Source organism: Eptesicus fuscus, chromosome 1, assembly GCF_027574615.1.
Source record: "Eptesicus fuscus isolate TK198812 chromosome 1, DD_ASM_mEF_20220401, whole genome shotgun sequence".
In the NCBI taxonomy this organism is placed as follows: domain Eukaryota; kingdom Metazoa; phylum Chordata; class Mammalia; order Chiroptera; family Vespertilionidae; genus Eptesicus; species Eptesicus fuscus.
This window is the reverse complement of record NC_072473.1, coordinates 115,203,450-115,213,717: the sequence shown is the minus strand read 5'-3', so window position 1 is coordinate 115,213,717 and position 10,268 is coordinate 115,203,450. Positions and strand designations below refer to the sequence as shown.

Sequence of the window (10,268 nt, the reverse complement as noted above, 5' to 3'; positions counted from 1 at the left end):
TCACTGACCACCAAGGGGCATACACTCAACACAGGAGCTGCCAAGCTGTGGTGACTTGGCAGCTGCGGTTCTTGGGTGACACACCTGGAACCAGAGAGGAGGGAGCCTGATTTCTCGTGGGGTCGCGTGATTCCACCTTCGGCTGTGGGTTATGTTGCTGCTGGGGCACTGCTGGCTCCGAATCTGGTTACTGCACACTTGCATTTGCATTCCACACCCTGTATAACAGCAACTTTGCAGAGTGCCTTCTCGCACTCTGGGACCCCTCGGGGGATGTCGGAAAGCTGGTTTCAGTTCAATCCCCACAGGCCAGGCCAAGGAACCCCACCTGCTTGAGGGACCCCCACTCACTCCGTAGACATCCTTTGAGCCATGGTGCCACCCTAGGAATGGCTGGCCGGGGAGGGACCACGGGAAGTTGGCTCCAGGGCATGTCTGGCCCATCTCGCCCAGCCTCCCGCTCCCTCACCCCCAACCGCTGGTCACCTTCTAATTACTTTCCTTTCAATGTGCATGAATCCATGCACCAGGTCACTAGTTTCATCATAAAAGTAAATGGGACATAATGGCCCATAAAGTGATAAGTCAGTTTTGGAAAGATCAAATAATGGAATCTTACCAAACTATCCATTAAGGTGTACGCTAATGCCACAGACTTGAAAACTGTATGATACTGGCCAAGAAATAGATATATACACAGAATAGAGAATTTTATGTTCATATGTACAGAAGAGAACTTGATATCTGCAAAAAGTGCTGTCACAGATCAACTTGTTTTGCAGAAATTGACTCATTCAGCAGTGAAAAATTTACCTGGATCCATACTCTTTCTACAGATATCTCTTTGTCTCTCTTCATATTTACATCTCTCTGTCTCTATCTTTGCCTGTATCTTTCTGATGATGAGTAAGAACCACTTAGTTAAGGTATTCACAGATTCATAATTCTCAAGCTATTTGGGATGAAAAACAACTGTTACCTTAAGTGACTAAACTTTAGAGTATAATCTATTTTTCCTCCTCATTTCTCACAGGGTAAATAGGAAGAAGAGGAACAAAATAGTTAAGAGTGAGGCTTTCTTTCCCATCTGTAAAAAGGTAAAGTTGGTATATAAAAAAACCTGTACATATGTTACCAATCATAAGAGAGATGCAAATTAAGACAATATTTAGGTATCACCTCAGACCTTTCAGAATGGCTACCATCAACAAATCAACAAATGACAAGTGCCAGCAAGGATGTGGAGAAAAAGGAACCCTAGTACACTTCTAGTGGGAATGCAGACTAGTGCAGCCATTATGGAAAACAGTATGGAGTTTCCTCAAAAAATTAAATATGCAACTGCCATTTGACCCAGTGATCTCACTTCTAGGAATATATCCTAAGAAGCCTGAAACACCAATCAGAAAGAATATATGCAACCCTGTATTCACAGCAGCACACTTTACAATAGCTAAGATCTAGAAACTGCCCAAGTGCCCAACAGTAGATGAGTGGATAAGAAAGCTGCGGTACATTTATGCCAAGGAATACTATGCAGCAGTAAAAAAGAAGAATCTATTACCCTTTGAGATAGCATTCAGGGACCTGGAGAGTATTATGCTAAGTGAAATAAGCCAGTCAGAGAAAGACAAGTATCACATGATCTCACTCATATGTGGAATCTAATGAACAAAATAAACTGATGAGCAAAATAGAACCAGAGACATTGAACAGGCTGTCCAATCTCAGAGGGAAGGTGGGAGCTCAACCAAAGAACTCAGAGAGATCAACCAAAGAACTTGTATACTTATGTGCATAACCCAGGGACATAGACAATAGGGTGGTAGAGGCCTGGGGCAAGGGATGGGGGCGGTCTAGGAGAGATCAATGAGAGAAAAAAAGGAAACATATCTAATACTTTCAACAATAAAGATTTAATTTAAAAAAAATAGGACAAAATAAACTGCACAGGGCCTAAGAAACCTTGAGTCCCAAAGAGCTGTCTACAAAGATGACATGAAAACAGATATGATGATTATTGGACAGATGACTACAGTAATGAAAATTAAACACATTGTTTAAAAAAAGGGGGTAATTAAAATACACAAATTTTGGCATTAAAACCTAAAACAGCAGTCACAGAAATGAGTTTTGTGACAATTTACACTTGATTAGTTCCATTTGTTTGTAGAAGTGAGAAATAAGTTTTATAGAATCAAAAATGAATTTATTAATTAATGAGGCATACTAACAATTGGTAAGTGTGAGAATTAAAGTGTGTTTTTTTTCAAAATAGAAATAATATTGATTTTTCTGATACAAAAAGCACAATAAGGATAGGTTTTGATTTTTAATATTCCAACTGGAAATAGGGGTCCTGAGATTTTTGTGCACATTGCCCCTCTTTGCTAAGGACAACAGCTCCATTCTATTTAGCTGCCTGATCTCAAAACAACAGAGAGCCCTATTGTGCTAATTAAATACCAACTGAGGGAAAGGTTCTATAGATCCCTAAAAGCAGGGTAGCACTTTTTTTTTTTTACTTAATCCCTGTACTTCTCTTGGTATTCTGTCTCTCCTCCAAACAAGATCTATCAACAATATTTGAGACACTCACTCGGCTGATGTGGTTCAGCGGTTAAGTATCAACCTAGGAACCAAGAGGTCACTGGATCTATTTCCAGTCAGAGCACAAGCCTGGGTTGCAGGCTCTAGCCCCAGTAGGGGCCATGCAGGAGTGCAGGAGGCAGCCAATCAATGATGCTCCTCTCTCATCGCTGTTTCTATCTTTCCATCCCTCTCCCTTCCTTTATCTCTAAAAATCAATTAAAACAGCCCAAGAGCCCATCAGTGGACAAGTGGATAAAAAGCTGTGGTACATTTACACCATGGAATACTATGTAGCTATAAAAAAGAAGGATCTCTTATTCTTTGAGACACTATGAAGGCATCTGGAGAGTATTATGCTAAGTGAAATAAGCCAGACAAAGAAAGACAAGTATCACCTGATCTCACTCATATGTGGAATATAATAAACAAAATAAACTGATGAACAAAATAGATCCAGAGACATAGAAACATGGAACAGACTGACGAATGTCTGAGGGAAGGCTGGGGGACCGGTGGGAAATGATTCACCAGGAAATTTACATGCATAGCCCATGGACACAGAAAATAGTGTAGTGAAGGCCTGGGAGGAGTGGGTGCAGGATGGAGGGGGTCAATGCGAAGAAAGAGGGGCATCTGTAATACTTTCAACAATAAAGAACAATTTTAAAAAATAGTAGAAAAAGCAATTAAAACATAAAACTATAAGACATTTGATTAAAATGAAGATTCCAGGAACTCCATTGAGTCAAAAACTGGGCATGAGTCTCAAACACCTGCTTTTACTACTAACACTACAAGTGGATACAGCCTGAACATATACCCCAAGTATTTCTGAAGAGGTTCATAGGACAGGAAGGATGAAATGGAACCACTTAAAAAGATGCACACTAATGAAAATTATAGAATATATCGCTGTGAAAGCACTCATTAAGCAAAACAAAAAATTTAGGAACCAAATAGAAATTTTTGAAAAATTATCTTCAATATGGGAACTTGAGCAAAAAATTTGCTTTAACTACAAATAAAATAATAACAGAAACTTACTACGATCTATAAAAAGGCTTTGGGTATTTTCATTGATGATGCTGAACACTTTTGGGTTATGAAGGCCTTTCAATATCTGTTGAAAGGTATATTCTCTCCTCGTAGAAAACTGCACTTACGCAAATTAGCCAGTGTTTTGCATGTATCTATGAAGGGATTCAAGTTCCTCCCATTGCTCAAATAAACCCAGTTTGAGAACCCCTGACAAAAAAAAAAAAAATTCACTACTTGGATCAGTAATTACTGTGGCACCAATAAAACTGAACTAAAATCCAAAATGCCTTATCACTTTTATTGAACACAATGGGAAGATTTCACCTTCATTCAGTGCTTCTGTGATATGACCCTTCAAGCTGTTCCTTGTGCTGTGGCTTCTTTAAAAGCATCTTCTCTGAATGACACATGTCCCAAACTCCAGGAACTATGCAGAAGTGATCCACATTGGTTTGAAACTGCTCAGAAAAGTCATGATGGATGCACCAATCCAGGCAGAGAACACCTATCAGGAGAAGCTGTGATTTTGATGTGAGTTCCTCTTGAAGCCAGCTCTTTCAGTTCTTTCATAAGTCTTTCCTCAATCCCAGGGAACAGAGTGTTGCCCCCAGACAGTACAATTTCTGCAAAGAGATTCTTCTGGATGTCCATGGCACACTTCATAATGCTGCTGACCATCATTTTTGAGAGTCCCAGGCTGTGGATGTCTAGCTGCTGAGGTGTGAAAAGAATCTCTGGCACCTGGTATCGCTGTTCCCCAACGTAGATGACATTCCCATCTGGCAGTAGGTATTTTTTCAGGACTTCCTTTGGGCTCTTATGTGGCTCTTTCTCTGGATCTAAGGCCACATAGCACAGCTTCTCTTTGATGTCATCCACTAAGTCCTTGTTGAGTATGTAAGGGAAGGCACGCCCACTAGTGAGGAGCAGCTGGGCAAGGTGCTCTGTGACATCCTTCCCTGCCACGTCGAGCTTGATGATAGCATGAGGCAGGGAGTAACCTTCAAAGATGGGAAACATGCAAGTGACTCCATCCCCACTGTCTACCACAAGGCCTGTGACAGAGGCAGAGACGTAGAGTGCTGCCGCCGTTTGGTTAGACAGGTACAAGGCAGGCACCTTGAAGGTCTCAAACATTACTTCTGCCATCTTCTCTCGAGTCTCCATTGGGTTCAAGGAGGTCTCAGTCATGAGTACAGGCTGTTGAGAGGATTTTACTCCCAGTTCCCACTCAAAAAGATATTCCCAGAGTTTCTCCATGTCATCCCACCCTGTTACCAGCCCATGCTCAATGGGATAGTGTAACTGGAAGGCCTCATACTTGTACTGGGCATTTCCCCCCACAATGTAGCTTTTACGATAGGGTTCTGATAATGGCATGTTAAACTGAGGATGCCCCAAGACAGAACTGATGACACGACGGTGTGCCTTCTCTCCAGACAGGCCTGCTTTGTAGACTCCTGATCCATTGTCAAAAACTACAGCTGGACAATGGAATACTATGCTGCCATAAAAAAGAATGAATTCTCATCATTTGCAGAAACCTGGATGGAATTGGAGAACATTATGCTAAGTGAAATAAGCCAGTCAATGAAAGAAAAATACCACATGATCTCACTCATTTATGGATAGTAAAGAACATTATAAAGTGATGAACAAAAAGATAGATACAGAGACAGTAAAGCATCAAACAGACTTTCAAATTACAGGGGGAAAGTTAGGGAGAGGTGGGGGAGTTATGAAATCAAACGAAGGACTTGTATGCATGCATATAAGCATAAACAATGGACGCAAAACTCTGGGGGGTGAGGGCATGTATGGGTGTGGGGTGCGAGGGGGAAACAACTACAGCTGGGATGTCTAATATGTATGGGTTAAATATACCTGCAGATGTTCCACTGAAGGTTACCAAAATCCAGCACATTTGACCATGGGGTGAAATAGTAGGCTCCTCTGGAAATTCTAAAGCCACAGGATTCCTAAGTTCTCAGGGTGTCACTCAGTTGAAGCTAGCAGGCTGTCCCCAATTCCCCAGAGCACCCCATCCTGAACCCATGAATTTTCTTCTCCCAGGGCCTGGTGAGGCTGTTTCACTGATTATTGCCGCTATGTAACAATGTCATTATGATAACAATTGTCCCCAGAGCACATTAGAGGGACTTTAAGGTGTCAGGTCTCTGACAGATACCAGTATTGCTAGGGTGAAACAGAGGAAGGTAAACCATATCTATGGATAGCTTTGATAACTCTATGAACCTGAAATAAAGTTCTAGCCATAGAACCAAGTGAGTAAGCCCAGCTGTGGGCTTGTCCACCCCCAAAAATAACTGATTTCTATAATCAGCTGAGCTGCTTTTTGTGGAATAACAAAAATATCCTTCCCTTTGCTAAGGGGAGGAACTAAGCATGAGACACAGGTTCAAATTGGAGTGAGGATGGCCATAACCCAGTTACAGAGGTGCTTATATTTGTTTTCCTGTTTTTAACAGCTTTATTAAGATAAATTTCACATGCAATACATTCACTCATTTATAGTGTGTATTTCCATGACTTTCAGTATATTCACTGACATGGGCAAACATCACAAGTCAAGTTTAGAACATTTTTTTTCACCTCAAAAAGCAACCTTGTTTTCTTTAGTTGTCACTCTTTTCAGACCACCCCCCTGTAAGCCCTAAACCCCATTCCTATATCTTTGTCTCTATAGATTTATCTTCTTTTCTTTTTTAATATAAATTGAATAATAATATGTGGCCTTTGTAACTAGCTTCATTCATTTAGCATATTGGCTTCAAGGCTTTTCATTGTTTGGATAATTATCTATTCTACAACATACCATTGTTCACAGTACCTATACTAATAATAGAGGAATATACAAATTGTCTGGGACACTGTCACAGTAACAGTAACGACCAGCAGGTTGCCTGGGTCAACATGGCTGGCAGGGGGGTTAGCGAGGGACGATCAAACAACTGAACAGCATGCTGTATGGTGCAATCAGGCCTGCATGGGTGCAGTTGGGGGAGACCAGGTTGGCAGGGGGGGGGGAGTTAAGGGCAATCAGGCTGGTGGGGGTGGCATTTGAGGGCCACGAGGCCGGCAGGGGGGGTCAGTTGGATGCGACCAGGCTGGCAGGAAGGGGCAGTGAGGGGTGATCAGGCAGGCAGGCAGGCATGTGAGCAGTTAGTGTTACAAAACTGGAGAAGAACCAAGCAACACTTAGAGAGATGGAGTTACATTTATTATTATTGTTATTACGCGCGGGCCCAGAGGAAAATGTGTCTCAAATTCTGGGCCCTGATATGGAAGAACTTTCCCTATTTACATGCTTTTGCCTTTGTTGTCTCCCAAATATGGGGTTTTCTAATCCTCTTTGCAAGTTCTTAAAGAGCCCCTATGTGCTGGGGCTTTGAGACTTCAACCAAAGGCTTGGACTGGTGCCAGCACTGATAACTTCATCTGGGGAAGGATTAATGACCTCTCTGAAATGGGAATAGTCTTATTTCCCTTATTATTTAAGCAAGCAAGCATTACAGAAGCCAAAATAGCAGGGTTAAAATTTCAAAGAGCAGCTTTTATATAAGATGTATGCTTCATTCCCCACTGGTTTTATGTACATGAGTCAAATCATTGACTCTTTTGGGTCATTGTTGGGGAGGGAGTTATATTGACCCCTGAAGACTATAAGCTTAATAGAATTAATTCTCTGCCGAATAAAGTCAGTGGGCCTGTTTATAAGATAAGGGCCTGGAATGAGGGCCAGGAATCATATCTAGAGGGTCTGAAGAGTCCTGGACTCTCTATTTTGCCTGGCTGTCTTAAGCTGGCTGTGATGAAGACACGTCAGGATCCTGTTGACCTTGACTGACGTGGGGGTGGTCCTTTCCAGGTAGGAGTCAGTCTTTGGGTGGCAATTTTCTTTATCCAAACAGAGTCACCAGGGTGGAAGGGATGAACCAGATCAGAAGTTGGTACAGTGCTTCTGGATTGCTTCCTGGGTAGACTGTAAAGCCAGTAAGAACTTGAGTAAAGATTGGTTATGGATTTTAGCTTTTCTAGATTGGGTTTCTGTGTAAGCTGGTGAGGTGGGTATTTCAGGGTCTGGAAGAGTCACTAGAATCTATAGAGGCCCAACTGGTTTTAGGGTAGCCTCCTGGGCTGCCTCATCTGCAGCCTAGTTACCTCTTGCTTCTGGGGAGTCCACTTGTCTTACATTCGTGGGGTCAGAAAGTCTTACATCTGGTAGCGCTAGTCGGCCTATTGTCCTTGCTCTGCTCATGTCTGTCTAACTGCCTACTATATATTACCTCAAGGATCCTGGCTCTGAATTCTTTCAGAGAAAATGGATGTTGGTGGGGTCCTCTGACTACTTCCCTGCTGAAGGGGGACAGAGTTTTCTTTCAGAGCCAAGAGATCATTGCTATCTGTCAGAGGGACAATGAGGCCTGGGCACAGGAGGTGGGCTTGTGACCTGGTGGAGACAAACTGTCTTATAAAATTTAGTATTATTGAGCAATTAGAATAGCAAAAGTTACAACAAATGGTCTGGTGGAAGGGAAAGAAAATATTTCCGTTTTAATAACTTCTATTGAAATAGAAATTTCCTCCTCAAAATTACCTATATGTTTATCAAAAGAGCTAAATTAAGACCAATTTTTCTATTGTATTCAATTTGGCTTGATTGTTGGCATAAACACAACAAGAATGGTGACTGACTACCTTTGCTGGAATTTCATGATTGAATCTTAGTGTGCCCCATAGGGCCAGGAAGCCAAGCCATCCAGCTGCTGTTAGGCCTGCCTGCAGTATCTGCTGAGTTAGGTGAATTTCTCACCTGCAGCAACTACACCTGGGCCCATGCCGTAGGCTTTAAGTCCCATCTCAGTAGCCCTCCTACTCGTCGTGGCCCAGAGTGCATGGGGGTTCTGCAGGGACACAGGGGCCCCCTTATTGCCCCACTTCTACTCTGACCAACTGCCAGTTATGGTAGGGCATGGGCCTGACACTTCAGCTCCAATTATTTTCAGGACTACCAAGCAGGATACCAGGCTTTTCCCATGGCACTCTTATTGACTTCAAGTCTTTAGAGTTCAGACAGGGCTCTTTAAAACATGATACTCCAGTCAAAGTTTCCAGTCAATAAAACTACTATTGGAAACTGGTCTTATTGAATTTATGCAAAGAAATATATTGCCATGATTTATTAAGCATTGTCAAATTTTGTAGGAATTATATAAGGAGAAAAATACACTGACCTGTTTTAAGATCTTCTGATTTTCCTTGCCAATCCTTTTTATGGATTCTTCAGAGTAATATAACTGTCTTCAAATGGCAAGAAGGAATTTATAATCTACACTAATAAAAGAGAAAAATGCTAATTGACCTTACCTTCACTATGGCCACAGCCAATCAGGAGTGGTATGCAAATTAAGCCACCAAATATGGTGGTTAATTTGCATATGCATAGGCCTGGTGGACAGCGCCTGATGCCACCTGCGAGGTTCAGGCAGCCATCAGGGACTGGACAGGCATGGCAGACAGTGCCTGATGCCACCCGCCGGGGTCCAGGCAGCCATCAGGGTCGGGCAAGAATGGCAGGCTGCGCCCGATGCCGCCATCCGGACCAGGCAGGGATGGCGGGCAGCGCCTGATCCTGCCCGCGGGGTCCAGGTCACCATCGGGACATGACAGGCATGGAAGACAGTGCCTGATGCCGCCTGTGGGGTTCAGGCAGCCATTGGGGTGCGGGCAGGCCAGGCAGGTTGCACCTGACGCAGCCCGGGGGGTCCAGGCCGCCATTGGGACTGGGCAGGCATGGCCTGCAGTGCCTGTCACCACCTACAGGGTCCAGGCAGCCATCGGGGTGCGGGCAGGCCAGGCAGATAGTGCCTGGCAGATAGTGCCCAAGGGGTCCAGGCCGACATTGGGACTGGGCAGGCATGGCCGGCAGCACCTGTCGCCACCTGCGGGGTCCAGGCAACCATCAGGGACAGGACAGGCATGGCAGACAGTGCCTGACGCCACCTACAGGGTCCAGGTCGCCATCGTGCTGTGGGCAGGCTGGGCAGACAGTGCCTGATGCCTCCTGCGGGGTCGAGGCAGCCATCAGGGTCGGGTAGGCATGGCGGCAAGCACCTGACACCACCTTCAGGGTCCAGGTCACCATCGGGACCTGACAGGCATGGCGGGCAGCGCCTGTTACCACCTGTGGGGTCCAGGTCACCGTTGGGGTGCAGGCAGGCATGGCGGGCAGCGCCTGTCGCCACCTGCGGGGTCCAGGCCACCATCGAGGACCAGGCAGGCCATGTGGGAAGCGCCTGACACTGCACACGGGTCCAGGCAGCCATCTGGGTCTGGGCAGGCCAGGGGTGCTGAGCCTGACGCCTCCCGCTGGGTCGAGCCTGACATCGGGGACCCAGGTAGGCAGGGGTGGCCAGGGTCTCTGGGATCATTGTCTGCCCTGGGCCTCCTGTGAACAAAGTTGGAGCAGGCTGGGGTTTGGACATTTTAATGAAAATGGGATGCTTGTGCACCAGCCCACTGCATCCAGTCCCTGGCGAGGAGAGGGCAGTGGGCAGTTAGCACGCACCAGGGCTTGGAATAGACTGGGAGCAACTTGCAGGCATGCTACCAGGAAG

The 10,268-nt window shown here is 44.7% G+C and overlaps 1 protein-coding gene across 1 annotated transcript; it reads right to left on the bottom strand.

The window, feature by feature from the left end:
- Positions 1-4,012: 4,012 nt before the first annotated feature.
- LOC103304727 (actin-related protein T1-like) lies at positions 4,013-9,796 on the bottom strand. The gene is given in 5 exon segments (XM_054719815.1): positions 4,013-4,134; positions 4,137-5,120; positions 5,488-5,592; positions 8,465-8,555; positions 9,659-9,796. Coding segments are annotated over 5 exon segments (1,440 nt in total).
- Positions 9,797-10,268: the final 472 nt, after the last annotated feature.